General features: G+C 39.4%; 1 protein-coding gene across 1 annotated transcript in view; it reads right to left on the bottom strand.

Annotated features, from left to right (window-relative positions):
• PIGU (phosphatidylinositol glycan anchor biosynthesis class U) overlaps positions 1-24,477 on the bottom strand; it is an 89,562-nt gene that overhangs the window by 23,094 nt on the left and 41,991 nt on the right. Inside the window, exons 7-8 of the mRNA XM_014831472.3 lie at positions 15,097-15,194; positions 682-836 (exon numbers count right to left, since the gene is read on the bottom strand). Coding sequence (XP_014686958.1) covers positions 682-836; positions 15,097-15,194 — 253 coding nt within the window. The remainder of the gene's footprint in view (positions 1-681; positions 837-15,096; positions 15,195-24,477) is intronic.

The following is a 24,477-nucleotide window of genomic DNA, read 5'->3' on the forward strand; positions in this document are numbered from 1 at the left end:
CTCAGCCAAAATTTAACAGAAATTGGGGGTCCAGAATCAAAAAGGGGATCTGCCACTCCAGCTTCCTTCCCCACCCTGACAGGTCTGTCTATCACCCCACTGGGCTGTGAGTTCCCTGAGGCTTGCACAGTGACCATCCCCCTCAGCGTACCACACAGAGAGCATCTAGAAATGTCTGCAGAATTCACACTGCAAACCCATTTCACTTTTCTCTAAAAGTTTGACACATGACAGGTGGCTTTATGTTAAAACTGTCAGAGACCCTCTTGCAGTAGAGGAATATATCCATTCCTGTTTGGGACTGAACCAAAACCTCTCAGGCAGCGGCTGGTAGGCACTTTGGATGTTCCTAGAGAGTGCTCTTTAATCTCACTAGTGCAAAGGTAGTCTCTAGACCAGTGGTTCTCAAAGTGTGTTCCCTGGACCAGCAGCATCAGCATCACCAGAAAACTTTTAGAAATGCAAATTCTTGGTCTGTACCCCACACTTTCTTAATCAAAAATTCAAGAGGTGGGGCCCAGCAATCTGGGTGTTAACAAGCCGTGCATGTGATTCTGATGCACACTAAAATTTGAGGACCACTGTGTCTAGATGCTTCCCTGTGGTCGCTGGCCCTGATTCCAGCTGGAGCTGTGAAAACAAAATTAGTTTCCAAAGTTTTCTAATGAGGTCATTACTTACATGAAGCCATATACTGCAGGGATGAAATCCCAGGAGCTAAGAAGGAAGAAGGAGAGGCAAACAATTACCACTAGGCTTCCCATGTACATCATGGCATACTCCCAAAAGAAGATCCAGAAGGCTTTGCTCTTCACTTTCACAGGTATGTACTGCCGCTAGGAGAGAAGGCAAAATGGTACATTTAGGGACGTCAAGATAGAGAGCAGTCATCAACTTAAACTTCAAGATCCCTCCTGCAAAACATAGGACGCAGAAAAGTTGAAAATCAAAGGACTGAAAAGATATGCTAGATAAACACTAACCAAAAGAAAACTAGTTTGGTTATACTGTTATCAGATAAAATAGAATTTAATGTAAAAAGTCTTGCAGAGATAAAGATGCTCCATAATGATAAAGAGTTCAATTCATCCAGAAGACATAACAGTTCTAAACTTGTATGTATCTAATAACACAGTCTCAAAATACATAAAACGAATATGAACAGAGCTACCAAGGAAAAAACAGACAAATCCATCATCTCTAGTAACTGACGGATCAAACAGGGAAAAATCAGCAACCAAGTAGGAAATACGAATAGCACACTTGATAAGTTTGATCTCATAAAATCTTATAAAACATAATATATAAAACAGTGCACCTAATAACTGGAGAATTCACATTCATTTTAAGTATTTTGGGGGCATTTATAAAAACTTACCACACATCTAAATCAGGTCATAAAGCAACATCAACAAACTTCAAGGAGTCTATATCATACAAACCCCATTCTCTGACCATAAGGCAATTTATCAAAATCACTAATAAAAAGATAACCTAAAAATACATTAAGAAAACTTTAAACCTTTTTCCAAATATGTCAGAAGCCTAATAAAAAATGATAATAGAAAATTTTGATGTTAGAAATTAATGGTTACAAAATACCTCATATCACTATTTGTGTAATGTAGATAAAAGAGTACTCTGAGGGAAAAATACAGCCTTATAAACTTATATTTGAAAAGAAGACTGAAAATAAATAAGCTAAACATCTGTTTTAAGATATTAGAACAACAGAATAAACCCCAAAAGAAGGAAGGAAATAATAAAAGAGGAGAATTTGTTGAAATGGAAAACAAAGTCACCATAACAGGAAGCAAAAAAGCCAAAAGCTGGCTCTTAGAAATGACTACAGAGATTGCTGAGTCTCTGAGAAGACTGGTCAAGAAAAAAGAGAAGGGGCCAGTCCCGTGGTGCAGTGGTTAAGGTCAGTGTGCTCTACTTTGGTGGTCCGGTGTTCGTGGGTTCGGGTCCGGAGCGCAGACCTACACCACTTGTCAGCCATACTGTGGCAGCCACCCACATGCAAAATAGAGGAAGACTGGCACAGATGTTAGCTCATGGCTAACCTTCCTCAAAGCCAAAAACAAGAGGAAGATTGGCAACAGACGTTAGCTCAGGGTGACTCTTCCTCAGCAAAATAAGTAAGTAAGTAAATAAATAAATAAATAAATAGAAAGAGAATAAATAATATTAAGAATATAAAAGGGGACATAACTAAGGAAGCATCAGGGTTAAGAAATACAATAAAAAACTTATGCCAATGTGTTTAAAAAACTGAGGTGAAATGGAAACATTCTATGAAAAATATAATTTAAATGATTCAATTAAAATGCCAGTGTCATAAAAAAAAAACAGTAAAAGGTGGAGATCAAAGGAGATGACAATGAAATATAATACATGATCCTTGACTGGATCCTGAACCCCACCTCTCCCCCAAAATGCTATAAAGGTCATGTATATATTGGGGAATTTGCATTTGGAGTGTATACATTAGATAATATTAATCTATGAAAGTTAAACTTTTTGGGTGTGCATTAATAGTATTGTGGTTATGTGGAAAATGCTCTATTTCTTAAGAGTTACCTGCTGACTATTTATGGTTGATATGTCTTATTGTCTGTAACTTCCTTGCAAATGAGTCAGGAAAAAAAAGAAAAAAATCTATATATCTACATAGATATTGGGCCAGCCCTAGTGGCCTAGTGGTTAAGTTCGGCATGCTCTGCTTTGGCAGCCTGGGTGCAGACCTACACCACTCTGTTAGTGGCCATGCTGTGCTGGTGGCCCACATACTAAAAAGTAGAAGAACACTGGCATGGATTTTGGCTCAGGGCGAATCTTCCTTAGCAAAAAAAAAGGTATCATTATATTAGTTTCTAACTTGTCTGAAAGTATGAAATAAAAAGTTAGGGGGAAAAACTAATTCAAGAAGAAATAGAAAATTTGAATGGTCCTGTAATCATTTAAGAAATCAAATTAGTAATGAAAACTTTTCCCATAAAGAAAAGAGCAGGCCCAGCCAGTTTTACAGGAAAGTTCTACCAACATTTAAGAAGCAGGTGAGTCTAATCTTACATTAACTCTTACACAGCAAATATTATAAGCTTGATACCAAAACCACTTACCAACACAAATACAAAAATGCAAAATGAAATATTATCTAATATAATTCAGCAACACAAGATCATGATAAAGTTGGGTTATGACCAGCTTGGGTTTATTCCAAAAATTCAAGGTTAGTTCAACATAAGAAAAGCTATTATATATGTATCATAAACAGCTTAAAGAAATCATTAGTTTCTAGATGTATGCAGCAACTAGTCATGATAAAAACAACAAACAATAAAAGAATTCAGTGAAGTAGCAGGATATAAAATTAATATACAAATAGTCTTCAGATGCACAAATAGGAAACAATTAGAGGACACAATGGTACAGAAAACCACACTGACAATAACACCAAGGAAAATAAAACTTAGAAGTAAATTTAACAGGAAATGTGTATAATCTATTAAAGGAAATTTTAAAACACTCCTGAAAGACACTAAAGTAGACTTGGACAAATGGATAGATATCCTCTGTTCTTGTTTAGGATGATTCAGCATTATACAGACGTCAGTTGCTAAATTAATTTATGAATTCAATGCAATAATGCAATCTAATTACAATGCAAGCTATTTTATGGAATTATACAAGATGACATTAAAGTTCATAAGGAAAAACAAAGCTGAAAGAATAGCTAGGAAAGCAGTGATAAGGAAAGATCATGAAGGGGAGACTGGCACTATCTGACGTTGAAATATACTATAAAACCCCTATAATTAGAACAATACAATACTGGCACATAAACAGACAAGTAGACTTCTGGAATAAAACAGAAAGTCCACCATTGGACCAGAATCCTTATGGAAATTTGGTGCATGACAAAGGTGGCACATCACTAGGCTAAAGAGGGCTTTTTAATAAATGGTGCCGGGCAGCTAGGTAACCATTTGGAAAAAGAAAAAATTAGATCTATGTCTCACACCATTCATAAGGAATTAAACCCCAAATGAATTAGAGATATAAATATTTTTTTAAATGAAACCATGAAGTACTAGAAAAAAAATAGTAAATTCCTCTTTAACTTTGAATGTAGGGAAAAGCTCAAAATCCAGAAGCATTAAAAGAAAAGACTGATTAAATTTGATTACATAAAAACCCAAAAAGTTTTGCATAACAAAAAACCTATAAATAAAACGAAAATATATGTCCACACAAAAACTTGTATGCAAATGTTCTCAGCAGCATTATTCATAATAACCAAAGAGCTGAAACAACCTAAATACCTATCAATTGGTGAAAGGATAAATGAAATATGGTATATCCATACAATGGAATATTATTTGGCAATAAAAAAGAATACAGTACTAACACATGCTACAACATGGATGAACCTTGAAAACATTATGCTAAGTGAAAGAAGCATGGGTATTATAACAATAAGCATACCTAACACCCTTGGTTTCTAAATAGCATTCTCCAATAAAAGGAACCAGGAGTCCTTGAAGAAGTATTTGATTCCCGGGATGGGGCATGGAAAATACAAGATGAGCCTGAAATATCTTGTGGTACCAGAAAGAAAGAAAAGGCTCAAAACAGATGGGGCTTGTCAAAAGAACACAGGAGCCAATCAGAAGGAGCTCCTAACGGTCAAAGCCATAAAAGTTTGAGTAATACGCTAATAATAACATGGGATTTTTTTTAGGTGAAATCCACATAACATATACTTAACTATTTTAAAGTGTGCAATTCAGTGAACCATTCTGGTCATGTATAACTCACAGGTTCTTTAACAGTTGTCTTGAAAGAAGTTTGAGGTAGATGACGGTTAGTGCCTCCAATACAATCTCACCGCAAAGAAAGCAAGTTCCAGACCACATTCTGGCACACTTAGTGACGTTTATTAAACAAATATTCATCAGCAAGCAGCACAAAACAGTTCACACAAACTATTCTAGAGCTTGATTAAGTTCCAGCTCTCTCCCCTTTTAGCTGTTCCAGTCACTACTTGCAAGAAAGGTTCACTCAAGGGAGAAGTGACAATATCCGAAAGGCAATGTTCTCTTGCCCTTGGAGTCACATCAGGCAACCAGAAATCCTCCTAACTGAAGGCTAGACCAAGGATCAGTTAGAAATTAAGCCTTAGGCACCATCTCCAAGGGAAAAAGTTACAGGCCTTCCTAGATTCTTATTTCCTCTTCATGAAGTATGGGAAGAGTCTCTAAACTATTTTAGTCAATTCCACTTCTTTTGGATACTTCAGTTTCACCAATGAGAGCCTACTTCTAATATTCATTTTGTCATAAGACGCTAATCTCACCAATAAAAATCCAATCTGCTTCTGACATTCACTATGCTAAACAGCAAAGGCATGGATCAAGCTATACAGAGCTGAAGCAGAGATGGTAGCCATCTATGGAGTATGGCCTTTCTGATATAAAGCTAGGTGACCACCATGGAGTGTGGCCACTTCATTACAGTACTCACTGCCCCTTGAGTTGAGGCTGAAACTAACTGACACATATATAATATCAGATAGTCTATGCAGAAGTATTTTAAAATAAATTATAGACATCATAACTCCCTGGTAAAGACTTTAAGGAGAATAGGTCAGTCAAGAGATTGAGATTAGAGATAACATTACTGCTAACAGATATGAGGGGAAAGGAACCTGATCAACCCTACGGCTCCTCTCTAAACTTGCACCCACATAGCTCTACTCTTACCTCTCTTTAAAACTGTGCTGTCCCCTAGCCACATGTGGCTATTTAAATTAATGGAAATTAATTAAAATACAAAATTCAGTTCCTCAGTCTCACTAGCACACTTCAAGTTCTCAATAGCCACATGTGGCTTGTGACTACTGTATTGATAATATACAGATATAGAACATTTCCATCAACACAAAAAGTTCTATTGACAATGCTGCTCTAAAAGAACAAAGTTTCAAGAGAATAGTACATTTCTGGGGATGGAAAATAATTCAACAAAGAGGAGGCACCCTACAGATAAATTCAAAGAGGAAGGCACTTAGGTTCTGAGTTCCCTTCTAGAGTTCTACCTGCCTTTGATCATGTTGATCTCTCCTTCCTGAAAAATACTGCCATCTAGCATGGAAGGAAGGGGGGGAGGGAGGGAGGGGAGGCAGGGAACCACAGCCTAGGGGAGGAGAAAGAAAAACCTTGAAAGTAACCAGTCTGTTTTGTTTTGTTTTCCCCTTCCTCCTGACTAATGATATTTAAAAAGAAACTCGGGGAGAAATGAAAAAGACAGGCATGAAGCACTGAATCAGGCCGACTGTTCAAAGCAGCTCTCTTAGGAGTGTCCTAAGCACACCAGGAGATGAGGCTTCACTCTTCCCAAATCACTTCAGCAGAGCCGGCCCGGTGGCCCAATGGTTAAGGTTCTGAGGGCTCCACTTCAGCAGCCCGCGTTTGCGGGTTCAGACAGATCCCGGGTGCAGACCTACTCCACTCGTCAGCCATGCTGTGGAGGCATCCCACATACAAAGTAGAGGAAGATTGGCAACAAACGTTAGTTCAGGGACAATCTTCCTCAAACACAGACACACACAAAATCCCATTAGCAGCCCCCAAGTTTTGGTTTGCTACCATGTTCTTGGAGCTTTATTGGACCAAAATAGTGTTTCTGTCAAAGTTTGAGTGGAAAATGACTTTTTCTTTTCCCTGGCAAATTTGTGGTTATAAAATGTGACTAAATTTTAGTATAATTTTTGTTTTTAAGAATTGGTCTTGGAGTCAGGTTTGCTTTTGGAAACAGAGCTCTGAAAATATAATGTGGAATATTTACTGAGTCTACCTATAAAAACCAGACTTGCACTGAATCTTTCAGGACTACTCCTGTTACATAAAGTGAGGCACGCTTGAAATTGTTAAAAAAAAGAAACTCAAGCAATCCTTTGATGGCTTGTTTATTTACAAACCCTAGAGCCAAACTTAATCTAGAAGTCCATATTGCAAATTTCCCAGTGAACAGATAAGTATTCATTTTATCTACCTCTTTTACTCAATAGCAAATGCTGACTTAAAATTAAAAGTATGTAAGTAGAAGAGTTGGAAGAATGGTGCCTTAAACATTTTGATCAATTCTTTAAGCTTTTTTTTGTAAAATAAAATACAGAAAATGACATAAGACAAATATGTAGCTTAGTGAATGGTTATAAGGCAAATATCCTTATAATCACTACCTGGGACAAAACAAAGGAATTTCCAGCAACTCCCCAAGTCTCTCTCTCTGCCCTATCCCAACCACAATCCCCTTTTCCCTCCAAAGTAACCATTTATCCTGGCTTTTATGGCAATCACTTCCTTGCATTTCTCCATGGTTTCCCACCTAAATGTGCAGCCCATTAGACCATAGTTTAAGTCTTGACAATTAAAAAAAAAATTTGATTCAACTTTCTCCACCCTACCCTACTCCCACCCATCTTGGCTTTTTTTCCCCTTACAATTAATCTGTTGAAGAACTCGACAGTATTTAACTTACAGAACCTCCCACAATCGGGTTTTGCTAATTATATCCTTTGTCTTCAATATTTCTTGCAAATTGGCAGTTGGATTCAGAGGCTGCAATTTTGGATTTGGTCCCTTTGGCAAAACTTTGGAGGCAGTGTGTTCTTTCATCAGGAGGCATGATTTTTGTTTGTTTTTGAAATTAGTTGCTATTACTGCTCACTGCCTAGATCAACTGGGGTTGCAAAATGATGCTATCCTATCATTTTGTTTTCATTCGTAAACTGGAATAATTTTATAAAGAGATGCTTCCCCTCATCTACCATATGGTTATCTAGTGGTGCGGGAAAGGCAGGACAAATGCTTAATTTTTTCCTTTTATTTATCCAGTTTTCAAGATAACGAATTGGTTCCCTGTCAATTCTCGTAATTTGAACAATTAAGTTTCTTTTTAAATATCATTATGAATGCTGAGACTTAAATGTATTTATAGGTTTCAATCCACTGCAATTCTTACTCTAATGAAGCTCTAACTGTCCATCTTTGGTCAGTGGGAGCCTCTTCAAGTTGGATCCTGAGTCCTTTTGAGATGACCCTAGTAGCCTTTGATAACTTCCTTGTCATCTGGTTCCAGGATCATCCTATACATTTCCTGCCCTAAACCTAGCATCAGCCATTTCTCTAAGAAACCTCAGTTTCTTTCAATGGGTAAATGATATTTTAAGATCACAGCCTTGGCCCCAAGGATGCTCTCTGATACTGGGTTGGTCAAAGTTTCTAGATCTTTTAGTGGACATAAACAGAAACACACATACATACATATTCAAATACCTATAGGGGCCAGGCAGGTAACAAATGAGTAATGTGTGATAGAGATGAAGCACAGGGATTGTGGTAAACCGAAGAGGGTATGCCCTGTCTAAAGGAGCCAGATCTTCCAATTTTTCAAAAGAAGCCAGAAATATAAATTTTTAACATGAATTTTCAAACTGTTGACAACTAATTTAATAGAATTAAACACTAGGGTCAAATAAATCACATCTGTTGGCCAGATGTTGTCCATGGGCTATGTGTACTCTCAATTGGAAAAATTTAACCAGTAGTTTATAAACCTGAAGTCACATCATTGCTAATATACAAAAATATTTAGGGAAATAGAATTCTCAGACTGCTTCAGGAAAAGCCAAACTATAGTAAGGAAGGAGAGCAATGTATAATTATTTCCCTCCCCCCAACTCTCTAAAATACTAGGGAGAAAAGCATTTTCTATATAGAAACCATCTTCTTACTAGGACAGGGTGTGAAAAGGAAAAAGTTATCAGAATAAACTCTTAAAGAAACTCTTTCAATAAAGGCTTAAAGAAAGAAACTCTTAACAAAAGTTTTTATACCTAAGTTCTTGGAGTCTCAGGATGAGACCCACTGCAAATGCATATCATGCCCTTATCCTCATTTTTACCTGTTCTAAAATGAAAGGAAGCTAACAGCATTTCCGCCTCTGCCTTGGCCCCCTCCTGGAAACAGCAGAGACAACAGAATGCAGCTGGGGAAAGAAAAAGATGTGAAAATTCTAAATAAGGCCCCAAGGAAGGTCTGGGGAAGGCCCAGTTATCAAGAAAGACCGAGTTGTATTTGGCTCCTTTGGGGCAAGCTAGTATCATGTGACTTGCCCCAAGCTCCAGAAAGTATAGAAATTACAGGGTTAACCTTTTCAGTTCAAAGACAAGAGAAGGTCAGATTGGACCAAAACAAACACCAGAAGAGCACTAACAAGGTATTTTCCCCCGGTTTCTGTTACTGTCTTTCAAAGAAAATAAGGACCTCAAACCATCTAAAGGGCTCCAAGCCTTTAGGAATCCCAAGCAAAAGGAAGGAGGAAACTAGAAACTTCCCTGGCAGCACCATGAGCCTCCCTCCACCAGCCTCATAGCTTCAGCCTCAAGGTCCTGTGCACTTGGGGTATTCTTCACTGTAGCCTCATGGTCTTGTGCATTTTAGGGCTATTTTATTCTGCATGTTATCAGATCATAACATTTTAAGCTTCTTTCTAATTAAGAGTAAAGTTGGGGGAGGGGACCAGATGGGCTCAAACTACCGTTCTCATAAGTGACTCACCAGGGAGCCAGATGCAGCATGCCCTGCCTTTGATCCTGAAGCCTTCCTGTGTCTCACGTAGGAAAGAGAAAAACAGCTTTGCCTCTGGCACTGATCAGACAGTAGCTTGTCCACCACCTGCCTTTTATACCCTCTAGAAATTCCACCACAGGCAGGTTTGTAACGTCAGAGGAGGAAGTACGAACTAACTTTTAAGTTCCTCTGACTCTAGAAAATGAATTATTTTATTTTCCCCTCAAGACTCCACGTACCTCCAGACTTGTGACCATATCCTTTCTATGAACATTTGAATACTAACAACCACAGCTAGTATCTACTGAGCTCTTTTCATAGTCTGTTCTAAATACTTGACATATATTAACTCTTTGCAGTAGCTATTGTCTTATCCCCATTTTATTTACTTATTTTTTTTTTGAGGAAGATTAGCCCTGAGCTAACATCTGCCAATCCTCCTCTTTTTTCTGAGAAAGACTGGCCCTGAGCTAACATCTGTGCCTATCTTCCTCTACTTTTATATGTGGGACGCCTGCCACAGCATGGCTTGCCACGTGGTGCCATGTCCACACCCAGGATCCGAACCAGCGAATACCCTGGGCTGCCGAAGCAGAATATGTGCACTTAACCGCTAAACCACCAGGCCGTCCCCTCTTATCCCCATTTTAAAGATGAGGAAATTGAGGCATAGAGAAGTTAAGTAGTCATTTGCCCAGGGTCACAAAGCTAATAACTAGCCAAGCCAAGACAACTTCAGAGCCTATATTCTATTTCCTTTCTTTTTATTATAAAATTTTTCAAACACACAGAAAAGTTGAAAGAATAATACAATAATCAACCATAGATTTCTTGCCTAGAATAAATGTTAACACTTTGCCATATTTTTTATCTGTTTGTATAAATTTTCCTGTGTGCATAAACTTTCTACATATGATGACACTTCTCCCCAAAACACTTCCATGTGCAACAACTAAAAATAAAGACATTCTCCTATATACGATGATACTATTATCACATCCAAGAACTTAATTCTCTATCATCTTCTAATATGGAATCTATCTTCGAAACATTCTAAATCTCTCCTAAACATCCTTTATAGCTGTTTTTTCCAAACCAGAATCCAATCAAGCTTCACTCATTCCATTAGGTTATTATGTCTCTTTAGCTTAGAACAGTCCCTCTACTTTTTCTTTTTCATGACTTTTTAAAGAGAACCAGACCAGCTGTCATATAGACCGTCCTACCTCCTGGTTGTTTTATTGTTTCCTCATGGTGTCATTTATCTCGTTCCTTTGCTCCTGTACTTCCTAATAACTGGAAGTCAGACCTAAAGGCTTAATTAAGGTCAACATTTTGGGTAAGATTACTCTGGAGTTGATGTGTACTTTGCACTGCGTCATCATCATGTCAGACTGCTCCACTGCAAGTCGTGCTGAGTTGGATTACTTGGTTAAGGTGGTGACTGCCAGAGCACTCCTTTGTAAAGACAGACTTTCCCGGGGCCGGCCTGGTGGTGCAGCAGTTAAGTTCGCAGGTTCTGCTTCTCGGCGGCCCGGGGTTTGCTGGTTGGGATCCCGGGTATGGACATGGCACCACTTGGCATGCCATGCTGTGGTAGAGTCCCACATATAAAAGTAGAGGAAGATGGGCACAGATGTTAGCTCAGGGCCAGGCTTACTCAGCAAAAAGAGGAGGACTGGCAGTAGGTAGCTCAGGGCTAATCTTCCTCAAAAAAAAAAAAAGACAGACTTCCCTTTGCTATTAGCAAAGAATTTAGAGGTGGGAGGAGGGGTAATATTTTGGCACCATGCAAATGCAAATATCCTGTTCTTTCAAAACCTTTCACCAAATGATTTTAGCATCCATTCGTGATCTTTGCTAGATATAATAATTTCACTGGTGATTTGCTATTCTGTCACTCCTTCTACATTTATAGGCTGGCATTTTTCTGTAAAAAAGAGCTTTCCTTCTTCACCTATGGAAGAAGTCTGGCTCCTTTTTAAAAGGCAGGGTGACAGCTTAGTTCTTTCCTTTTAATTATTGAGTTTTCAGAGTAAGAAATTGGTAACAAAGCCATCTAATGATAGCATATGTATTTTTTTTCTCTCCTCACCCCTTTTCTGAGCATCACTATGGACACATGGATTATTTATTCAGTGTTTTCTAATTACTTGTAGTCGTTATGCTTTTGATGCTCAGAATGTCCTCAATTTAGCCAACAGGGGCCCCTCTGGGCTGGTTCCATTGTTCTTTTGACATAGTACCATTAGTCTTCGAGGACTGCTTTGTTTCCATCTTAACAAGACATCCCGGTCAAGCCTGTGCTCTTCTGTACTGCACTATACAGCCTTTCCTAGAGGGAAGAATGTGCCCATGGAGGGCTCGAAAAAACTCTGAGGAAAATATAATGTCAAGAGCAGATGTATCACTTCCTTGTGGTTATCAAATCCATTTTGATTTAGGGGTTCAAAGGATTTTTAAGATTTTCAGGTCCAGCTACCTGTGCTGATGCTTACAGCTTTGCTAAGACTCCCCAACAAATGGCCATTCGGCCAGCAGGCTAAACAGTGTGAATCACAGGGAACTTACCTCACTCCCATGCTGTCACAGAACTGCCTTAGACTGAGCTGCTTGTATCTCCCACCACTAGTTCTCGCTTCTCTCCTTGGAGCCCGCAGATCTCTGAGAAACTCAGCCCTAAAGGATAATTTCCTTTTCTGTTCCCTCTCTCATATTTACACAGGTGGGTTTATTTCCTGGATGGGACTAGACTGATTTTCCAAAAGCCCTACCATGACTCACAAGACCCTACTGCCTTTCAGGCCACTTCATATACTTACATAAAAACACACAAATACAGTATGGGCTGGGATTTTAATTTCTTTTTTTTAAATTAAAAAAAATTTTTTTTTTATTTTTACCTTTTTGCTGAGGAAGATAAGCCCTGAACTAACATCTGTTGGCAATCGTCCTCTTTTTTTTTTTTTTTCGCTCGAGGAAGATTAGCCCTGAGCTAACATCCATGTCCATCTTTCTCGACTTTATATGTGGGTCACCTGCCACAGTATGGCTGATGAGTGGTTTACGTCCGCACCTGGGATCTGAACCGGTGAACTCAGACTACTGAAGCAGAGCACGCCAAACTTAACCACTACTCCAGGGGGCCGGCCCTTGGGATTTTAATTTCTATATAAACAAGATCCTTAAGTTCATCTCGAACTCTTCCCAGTCCTGTTCCCCACATATAGATAACTGCCAAGCACAGCCTATTCTACCTCCTGGAATTCTGAATCTAGTCTCTCCTCTCTCCATTTCCCCTGACACTGGTTTGGGCTCCCACTCAACCCCTCTGACTCGATCTAATATGATGGTCTAACCTTTCCCCACCTTAGCTCCTCCTCACTCTGATCCACCCCACAGGCTGCCGCCAGAGCAGTCCTCCTGCTCAACAACCTTCAATTGCTTTACAGCTGCAGAGTCCAGCATGGTGCCGAGCACACTGGAGGTGCTCAGTAATTACTGGTAGAGGGAGGGACTGAATAAAACAACTGGCTAAGCTGCTTGATTTCATGACTCAGTTGTACTGCCCACTGTCATCAGGAGGAAATTTCTTGAGTTTTAAACAAAAGCTATTTTACAAAAAGCAGTATTTAGAAATGAGCTTCACAAAACATTTTTAAATTTGTGGTTACTTCATGTGTATCAATAAATATATTTTAATAGTATTTATTTGATAAATAACTGCACAAAACACTCTGGTTGCATACATTCTCCCTAGTGCTCAGACTTTCAAGGAATAAACTGTAAATATGAAGTAAGAAAGAAAAAACAAACAGCATATTGTTATGTGGAAAAATGCTTAGATTCATCAAGAATCTGGAAAGAAAATCAAAGCAAAATAACTTCACGGTATGATGATACATTTATTAAACAAGCAATCAGAAATCAAATTTGAAAAGCCAGTGTTGTCAGCTTGGGAGGAAGTTCACTTCGCTTTAGACACTGATGATGGCACTGCAAATTGGCTCAGGCTTCTGGTGAACAATCGGGTCTTGCATAACAACTATAAAACTTCTCACACCTTTGGGTTCAATGATTCACAAGGAGGAATATACCTTAAGGAAGTAACTCTTTAAAGAAAAACAAATTTCTACACTATTTATATTAGTGACAACTAGGGCATATCTCAAATACCCTAAATAGGAGAAAGACCAAGCTAACCATTTATTACTGTGTATATCAACACCAAGATATATTACAAAGTCACTTAAAATGACAAGCACGTGACCTATTTCAATAAATGGAGGTATACACTTGGTTTTAGCAACAGTGTCTATAATTAAGAACAAGAGCTCTGAAATCAGACATTTCTTGGTTTGAATCCTGGCACTGCCACCTGTACTCTGTCAAGAAATGTTTCTCTTCTAAGAATGGATTTACCACGTGGCAGTTTTTTGCTCTTGAAGAGATGTATGTATTTTTATTTGAGTAGAAAAGAGAGATGGTTAGAGACCAGGCTCTTGCATCAGACTGCCTGAGTTCAGATCTCAGCCCTGTCACTTGCTGGCCCTGTGACCTTCGGCAAGTGACTAAACCACTTAACATTCCAGCTGCAATTCATGTGTCTAAGATGGCTAATATTAGACTGATACATGGCTAATAATATGACCCACCCCATAAGGTTCTTATGAGGTTGAAATGAGGTGATGCCTGTAGAGTGCTTAGCATTGTGCCTGACATGTAGTAAGTTCTCAGTAAATGTCACCAATTTGTATCCTTCAATTAATATTTATTAATCACCCACTATGGTCCAAGCATTGTATCAGGTGCACCCACGACATTTAATCCCTACAAGAATCTTACAAAGTGAGTGTTATTATACAGAAAATTTAAAAAAATAGGCACAGGGTTGGGGGAGGTGTCTATGTATATTAGGTGTGAAAAAGAGAATGCAAGATGGTTGGTAGTTCCCAACTACAAATATGTAAAATGAAATACACTTATACATTTGCAATGATATGCACAATTAGAACTTAACGATCATTAAGTCCATTTTGTTTAAAGTTAGTCAAGTTTCTTTGTTTGTGTTTTTTTTTTTTTTTTTTTTTTTTATTTTTTCCTTTTTCTCCCCAAAGCCCCCCGGTACATAGTTGTATATTCTTCGTTGTGTGTCCATCTAGTTGTGGCATGTGGGACGCTGCCTCAGCGTGGTTTGACGAGCAGTGTCATGTCCGCGCCCAGGATTCGAACCAACGAAACACTGGGCCGCCTGCAGCGGAGCGCACGAACTTAACCGCTCGGCCACGGGGCCAGCCCCTCTTTGTTTGTGTTTTTAATTAGAAGCAAGCAAGTATGAGTTGGGGACCCAGTGCCATTGCTTTTATTAACCCGTGCCCGCCCTTCCCCCAAACAGGGACCATGCCTGGTTTTAAATGTCACTTGAGTGCTGGCTTACCTGAGAGCAAGTGCTTACCTGGAGGAGATAGAGGAGTCCTGGGACAAACAAGGTGAGTGGGTACAGAGACTGGTACGTTGCTAAGGCAAGAAAAATAGCACTGAGGAAGGCACTACCTGTAAAAAGAAATAAATGTATGGAATAATCCAGCCTCATCAATCAGGATTAGACTCAGCAAGTCCCCAAAACAAGAAACTTTCCAGAACTGCTCAAACAATCACCTGCCAAATGTCTACCAGTACACAAGGTGCTAAGCAAATGCACACAGAGTGAGAGCTTCTTGGCTTGATTTCTAATGAAAGGAAAGCAAGGAAGTCAAAACCATTTACTTTTGGCAACCTGAGACACTCCAGGTATATTTCTTGAAAAACTTTCAGACATGGAAAGATTTTTCAAAACTTCAGCCCAAAGATGAATAAAGGGATCAAGTCTATTGGCATCCAGGCCTATTTAACTTATTAATTGATATAGCCTACAAGTTATTGCTTATGCTATTCAGAGCTGTGAAACTTATCCCTTTGCATGTTGCCACACTCCATCACTATTTTTATAACATTCCTTCCCTAGGTACTCTTTAGGTTATATATTTATTATTTTTTTCAAATTAAAACATATTAATTTTTATTAATAATGTCATGTCCCCATTCTTTATATAAAATTGACCACTACAGAATCATTAAACATGATGTTATAAAGAATTTGCAATGACGTTGAAAGATGCTTATAGCATCCTATTAAGTGAAGGTTATAAAAGACATATATACTATGATCCATTTAAAAATATATGCAAACACATTTCTTAAAAAAAGACTAAAAGGTTAGGCCAGAAAATTCACAGTGGTTATCTCTGGGTGGTGAGATTATGGATGATTTTTCATTTTTGCTTCTCTGTATTTTCTAAACTTTCTATAGTGAACATGGTTTGTTTTCGTCATAAAAAAACACCTGATTTATATTTTTTTAAAAATAGCCACTCCCCCAGAGCAATCAGGCAAGAAAAAGGAATAAAAGGAATCCAAATAGGGAGGGAAGAAGTGAAACTCTCGCTGTTTGCAGACGACATGATCTTATATATAGAAAACCCCAAAGAATCCATCGGAAAACTGTTAGAAGTAATCAACAACTACAGCAAAGTTGCAGGGTATAAAATCAACTTGCATAAATCAGTAGCATTTCTATACTCCAGTAATGAACCAACAGAAAAAGAACTCAAGAATACAATACCATTCACAATCACAACAAAAAGAATAAAATACCTTGGGGTAAATTTAACTAAGGAAGTGAAGGACCTATATAATGAAAATTACAAGGCCTTTCTGAGAGAATTGGATGATGACATAAGGAGATGGAAAGACATTCCATGTACATGGATTGGAAGAATAAACATAGTTAAAATGTCCATTCTACCTAAAGCAATCTACAGATTCAACGCCATCCCAATCAGAATCTCAATGACATTCTTTACAGAATCAGAACAAAGAATCCTAAAATTCATATGGGGCAACAAAAGACCCCGAATTGCTAAAGCAATCCTGAGAAAAAAGAACAAAACGGGAGGCATCACAATCCCTGACTTCAAAACATACTACAAAGCTACAGTAATCAAAACAGCATGGTACTGGTACAAAAACAGGTGCACAGATCAATGGAACAAAATTGAAAGCCCAGAAATAAAACCACACATCTATGGACAGCTTATCTTTGACAAAGGAGCTGAGGGCATACAATGGAGAAAAGAAAGTCTTTTCAACAAATGGTGCTGGGAAAACTGGAAAGCCACATGTAAAAGAATGAAAATTGACCATTCTTTTTCACCATTCACCAAAATAAACTCAAAATGGATTAAAGACCTAAAGGTGAGACCTGAAACCATAAGGCTTCTGGAAGAAAACGTAGGCAGTACACTCTTTGACATCAGTATTAAAAGGATCTTTTCGGACACCATGCCTTCTCAGAGAAGGGAAACAATAGAAAGAATAAACAAATGGGACTTCATCAGATTAAAGAGCTTTTTCAACGCAAATGAAAACAGGATTGAAACAAAAAAACAACCCACTAACTGGGAAAAAATATTTGCAAGTCATATATCTGACAAAGGCTTAATATCCTTAATATATAAAGAACTCTCGCAACTCAATCACAAAACATCAAACAACCCAATCAAAAAATGGGCTGGAGACATGAACAGACATTTCTCCAAAGAAGATATACTGATGGCCAATAGGCACATGAAAAGATGCTCATCGTCGCTGATCATCAGGGAAATGCAAATCAAAACTACACTAAGATATCACCTTACACCCGTTAGAATGACAAAAATATCTAAAACTAATAGCAACAAATGTTGGAGAGGTTGCGGAGAAAAAGGAACCCTCATACACTGCTGGTGGGAATGCAAACTGGTGCAGCCACTATGGAAAACAGTATGGAGATTCCTCAAAAAACTAAAAATAGAACTACTATACGATCCAGCCATCCCACTACTGGGTATTTATCCAAAGAGCCTGAAGTCAGCAATCCCAAAAGTCCTGTGCACCCCAATGTTTATTGCAGCACTGTTTACAATAGCCAAGACGTGGAAGCAACCTAAGTGCCCAGCAACAGACGAATGGATAAAGAAGATGTGGTACATATATACAATGGAATACTACTCAGCTGCAAAACAGAACAAAATCATTCCATTTGCAATAACATGGATGGACCTTGAGAGAATTATGTTAAGTGAAATAAGCCAGCGAGAGAAGGATAATCTGTGTATGACTCCACTCATATGAGGAATTTAAAACTATGGACCAAGAACAGTTTAGTGGATACCAGGGGAAAGGTGGGGTGGGGGGTGGGCACAAAGGGTGAAGTGGTGCACCTACAACATGACTGACAAACATTAATGTACAATTGAAATTTCACAAGATTGTAACCTATCAATAATTCAATTAAAAAAAAACTGAAAAAAAAAAATAGCCACTCCCTTTCAAATGGCATAAGACAATGAAGTAACCTAAAAGCAAGTACCTTAAAAGCAAGGCTAGAGAACCCTAGTTTACAACAGAGGTTTCAAAGTGGCCCAGAATTAGGGTGCAATTGATGATCCAAGGCTGGTGTCTTACAACGGTAGTGTTTCATAAAATGGCAGTACCCATGATCACTCTTATTAATGTGGGGTCAACTGTTTACCAAAAATAACAGACATCCTCTCAATGATGTTTCATAAAAGGAGGAACTAGTCACTCCACTCAGTCCAAGGAATTTTACCCTCTCCCAGCTCAGCTCCAGAGACAACAGAAGGAGATGTTCCATAGGATCACTTGCCCACCAAAATGGTCTATATACTTGAAACATCTAAGAGCCTTCTTAGAAGAAGGAGGGTCATGAATATGACTACTTCATAGGACATGGAGTGGAACGGAAAGAACTTTGAGCGTTCCATCCCTCAAACCAAGGAAACTCACCAGCTAGGAATAATTCATGGTTGAAAGAAAGTGGAAAGAAGGCAGAGAAAGGAGGAAGCTGGAAGTAAAAGACCAAGGACAGAATTCTATGGGGTGGGCTGTCTTGCCATGTTGATTACTACCAGGCATGATGTCCTATAGCCAGGGTACTTGTAAATATGACTGAGCAGGGACAGGGTCATGCCAAGCCAAGCTGATCCACCAGCAGAGGCCCCCACACACCTGCTGAGCTGCAGACACCTATAACCAGAACCAGGTCAACTCTGAGATAGGGAGATGGCAGTGGTGGGAAAGCAGCTGTTCTGGAGCCCAACAGCTAGGGTGGGCTCAGGAGTCCTTGACTTGGCCAAAAATCTGAATGACATTTTGTGGAAAACTGGCTAAGAGAGGTAAAAACTGCAAAGAATTTTTAAAGTTAACATGGCTTTCCATAGATACTGGGTGTGGGAGAGAAAGGAGGCCCATGTGTCTATTACCAGAGGAGGGAGGCTAATGTTCTGCCTCCATCCATTCTTAAAAATGTGGTGAAAACAAACACATGACTTTCACCTCTCTTCCCCAGGAGACACCAGGGAGTGAAATAAACATAGCCACCTTCTGCCCTAATTGCCTGAGATCAGCAATTACTCGTCAGGAGTAGCTGACTATTTATAAGGCCCAAGAGAGAAGAAAGGGCTCATTAGCCTAATAGAATGGACTTGTGAGTTTTAGAATATTTGTTCCCAAGATGAGGAAGAAGCAGTCTGCCTGCCTTGGATGGAATCATTAGGAAGGAAAAATTCCTTTCTGCTATTCTCTCTGTCAGTAAATGGCATTAATATGCCCCGGACACTCCAGCTGTGCTTTCACCCTCTTCCTCCACACTCCTTACACCAGTCACATGCTCTGTTGATCCACCTCTGAAGCATTCGTCACTGCAGTTCTCACTCTCACCAAGAGTTTCAGCAGCCTCTTCCTTCTCCTCCTCAACGGTCTCCCCAAACCCCTCCCATCTAGTCCATTCTCCACAAAAGCACCAGAAGGATCCTTCTAAAACAGTTTAGATTGTGACAAGGTCCTCTTTAAAGACTTCTGATGGTTCTATTTCATCTATCAAATTAAGTCCAAACTCCAAAAGCAAACAAGACCCTTCACAATCTGGGTCTTTTTTCTCCAGCCTCACCTCTTACCACTCTGCTACACACACCCTGTCCCCCAGCTATATTGGATCATTCCCTCATTTTTGAAAACATCATGCCCTTTCATTCTTCCATGTCTGTTCTCAGGCTATTCATCCTGTCTAAGCTGTCCTTCTCTGCCGGCTTTGTAGTAGAGACCCACCCTTCAGTGGCCAGGTCTCATGTCACTTCCTCTATGAGGCCTAAGCAGAGTTGATAACAATAGTGATTAGAGCTACATTTATCGATCACATACTAGGTACCAGGGACCTATCCTCTGTGTCCTCTGCATCAAGAACAGTGCCTGACTCAAAAAAGGCCCCCATTAAATATCACAACAACCTCGGGAAAGCTCTATTCTTTACCCATTTTTATTCTATCCATTTTACAGATGAAGAAACCAAGGCACAGAAACAGAAAGGTTAAGTAATGTACCCAAACCCACTCTGCTGATTCCAGTGCCTATTCTCTTAACTCATTCAATACTAATACTGTCTTATAATAATTTGCTAATGTTTCTCTCTCTCCCCATTTGTCCATGAGTTTCTCAAGGGCAATAATCCTCTCTTAACTTTGAATCTCTCTACCACCTGGCATATGTGTGAATGAATGAATGAATATCATTCAGTGATACATATTAAATTCTTTAAAAAACGCAAGCATATTAAAGGAAACCAATGTTCTTTTTTTAATTGAGATATAATTGACATATAACATTATATTAGCTTAAGGTGCACAACATAATGATTTGATATTTGTATATACTGCTAAATGATCACCATAATAAGTCTAGTTGAAACCAATGTTACTGAGGAAGGAAAACTTACGAAGTATAAAACACAGGGTAATGAAACATGGGCAAAGCACAAAATAAATCTGACTCTTGAAAAAAACAGAACCTGCAGCATAGCAGCTGAGGACTTGTTATGGCAGGGGGCCGGGCACAGAGAGTGCTCTCTGTGGAGTACACTATCCTCGGATGGCTGAGGCCTGCAGTCTGGGGGCAGAAACATAGTGCTCCAACAGTCAGGAGCCTGGTATGTGGGATGCTGGGGCAGGTGTGGATGGAGCGCATGCACAGTCTGATCAAAGTGAGGGGAGTATGGAGGCACACAAGACACTCAGAGAGGGCTGAGATGTTTGGAAAAAGCTAGAAGGGGCAAGAAGAATGGGTTAGGAAGGCAGAAGGAGGATGATATATGCTTGGGGCAGAGTCAGGGGAGATAAAGAAAAGTAAAAGGTGGCTTCAAATATTTTAGACAAACTGTTCAATAAGCAAACATTTCTGGAGTGCCCGCTCTATGCCAAGTCTGTGCTGGGTGCCAAGGAGACTGGTGACTCAGACAGTCTCTGTCCTCAGGGAGTTCCCGGTAAACAATGACAAAACACAGGAGGAAAGTACAAAGGAAGCATACCTGGCCCATTAGGGCAGGCTGACAGCTGAGTTATGAACAATGAGGAGGTAAGCCAGCAGTCCAAAGGACCAGCATGTACACAGGCAGGAAGGTGAGAGAGAGAATGGTGTGCTGGGGGTGGGGGGCTGGGAACTGTAATTAGCTCAACATGGCAAAAACAGGGTGAGAATTAGGAGGAATGACTAGAAGAGGGCACAGAAGGGGCTCTTGTGGATGTTGGTAACATTCTGTTTCGTTCTTTCTTTCTTTCTTTTTTGGTGAGGAAGATTCACTCTGAGCTAACATCTGTTGCCAATCTTCCTCTTTTTTTTTGCTTGAGTAAGATTAGCCCTAAGCTAACATCTGTGCCAATCTTCCTCTACTTTATATGTGGGTTGCTGCCACAGCATGGCTTGACAGTGGTGTAGGTCTCAGCCCAGGATCTGAACCCACAAACCTGGCCCACCAAAGCGCAGTGCAATGGACTTAACCTCTATGCCACAGGGCCAGCACCAGCATTGTGTTTCTTAATTTGTGTGCTGGTTACTCAAAACCAAACAAATGGTTTTGGTTACAAGACCAAAACAAATTAACATTTTGTGAAAATTCATTGGACTATCCACGAATGATTTGTGCATCTGTATATATGTTATACTTCAAATAAAAAGCAATCTACAGCTACACGTAAAAGAATGAAACTACACTGCTATCTTACATCATACAAAAAATTAACTCAAAATAGTTTAAAGACTTAAATGTAAAACCTGAAACCATAAAACTTCTAAAAGAAAACATAGGCAGTACGATCTTTGACATTGATCTTAGCAATATCTTTTCGGATATGTCTCTTCAGGCGAGGAAACCAAAAGCAAAAATAAACAAATGGGACTACATCAAACTGAAAAGCTTCTGCACAACAAAGGAAATCGTAACAAAATGAAAAGACAACCTACCAAATGGGAGAAGATATTTGGAAATCATATATCTGATAAGGGGTTAACATCCAAAAAAAAAAAAAAGAACTCATATAATTCAACGACAAAAAAACACAATTCAGTTAAAAGAAAGGCAGAGGATCTGAACAGACATTTTTCCAAAGAACACATAAAGATAGCCAACAGGCACACAAAAAGATGTTCAACATGACTAGTTATTGAGGAAACGCAAATCAAAACCACAATGAGATATCACCTCACACCTATTAGAATAACTATTATCAAAAAGAAAAGAAATAACAAGCGTAGAAAATGATGCAGAGAAAAGGGAATCCTCATACACCTTTGGTGGGAATGTAAATTGGTGTAGCCACTTTGGAAAACAGTATGGAGATTCCTCAAAAAATTAAGAATAGAACTACCATATGATCCAGTTATTCCACTTCTGGGTATTTACCCAAAGAATAGAAAACACTAATTCGAAAAGATATCTGCTCCCCTATTTCACTGCAGCATCATAAACAATAGCCAAGACATGGAAACAACCTAAGTGCCCCTTGACAGAAGAATGGATAAAGAAGATGTGGTGTATAGATATATACAATGGAATACTATTCGGCTATAAAAAAGATGAAATCTTGCCATTTGCAACAACATAGCTGGACCTTGAGAGTACTACGCTAAGTGAAATAAGTCAGACAGAGGAAGACGAATACAGTATGACTTAACTCATATGTGGAATATAAAAAACAAAATAAAAACAAATGAACAAATTCATAGAAGCAGACAGACTGGTAGTTACCAGAGGGGTAGGGGGCTGGGAGTGGGCAAAATGGGTAAAGGGGGTCAACTGTATGGTGACGAATGGAAACTAGACTTTGGTGGTGAGCATGCTGTAGTATATACAGATGTCAAATTATAATATTGTACAACTGAAACTTACATAATGTTATAAACCAATGTTACCTCAAAAAAATTATAATCTAAAAAGTCTGCAAGAGGTATGTAGGGGTCATATGATGGAGGGCTTAGCTTGCACAGTCATCCAAAAACATCTACCCACAGGCCTAGATATGACATTTCAAATAATGCCTGAAATGGCAGCCTCATTTGGGCAAGAGGTAGAGCATACTCCTCATCTAACCAGGAGGAAGTATGCCAAGAGGACTCTGAGTTTTACCAAAAAAAGATGTAACCTACCTTTTATCTGCTAGTAGAGCCCAGATACTCACACGCTAAGTTTTCTGTACAAGCCCCAGTCTTCAGCCTTATCACGAGACCATTAAAGTAAATCAATCAAATGTATACATTCACTGGCTATAGTATCAGGGAATTTCATCATCTACCCAATCTAGCTTTGAATATGTTTTCCAACTGTCTATTTGTGTCAGGGTGGGGGCCAAAACAAGCCTAGGCAGGACCTGGGGTAACACTCTGCCTCCAGGGACTGCACCTTGAAGTGATCTGGGCCTGGGTGGGTGGCATAGCTACAGGATAGAGTAGGAATGCAGATGAGGTGGGGCCGTGAATGCTTGTTCAACATCTATATTTCAAGTGGAATGAGCAGAGGCTAGGTCATAGACAGTGACCTGTGCTGAGACAAGCAGTGGGACAGAGTGGAATGTGGTCAAAAGGACTCAGGTCCTAAAGGACACTCAGAAGAGAAAGTTGCGCTAGGGCCTGAGCAACAAGCAAGATTGCTGGGGAGGAGGAGATGATGCTGGGGCCTGGCCCAATGTACTACACTCCTTGCCAAGTGCTCTTTTAACAAGGCAGGCTCTCTCAGACTAGTCCATCCATATCAACGATGATGATAATTTACTGAGCACATTCTCTGTTCCAGCCAGGACTGTAAGCACTTTAGACATATTTAAGTCATTTAGTCCCTCCAATAACTCCATGAAGTGGGTACTATTACTATCCCCATTTTACAGATACGGAAACGGAAGGACAGAGAGTTTATTTGCCTAGGGTCACAAAACCAGTGAATAACAGTAATAGGATGTGAACCCAGACAGTCTCATTCCAGACCCTGTACTCTTTTATCTGCATCACTACGCTACCTTCTTGATGTCAATCTATGGCTGTGCCATAAAAATCACAATAAGCAGAGCGACTATTTGTTGAGCGGGTTCTGCTAAGGAAGCATACTAAGCATTTTATATTTCTCATTTTCCTCCACTAATCCACGAGGTAGATATTATCTCTGTGATCAAACTGAAGCTCTTGAGGCTGTGTGATTTGCATGAGGCTACAAAACTGGTAACCTGAACTGGCAGGTTTTGAAGCTGGGTTGATCTAATGAAACCCCAGGCTGCTTGGTCCTAGTGTCCTTGGGTCCTTATCCTCTACAACTGTCTTCAAGGGCAGGGCTTTACCCTAGAGGAACCCGATATGAAGTGATGGGCTCATCAGGCCTCAGGATCATCACTCTGACATTGCTCTTCTAGGACTGGGTGCCAAG

The sequence above is a fragment of the Equus asinus genome, chromosome 15 (assembly GCF_041296235.1).
Source record: "Equus asinus isolate D_3611 breed Donkey chromosome 15, EquAss-T2T_v2, whole genome shotgun sequence".
In the NCBI taxonomy this organism is placed as follows: domain Eukaryota; kingdom Metazoa; phylum Chordata; class Mammalia; order Perissodactyla; family Equidae; genus Equus; species Equus asinus.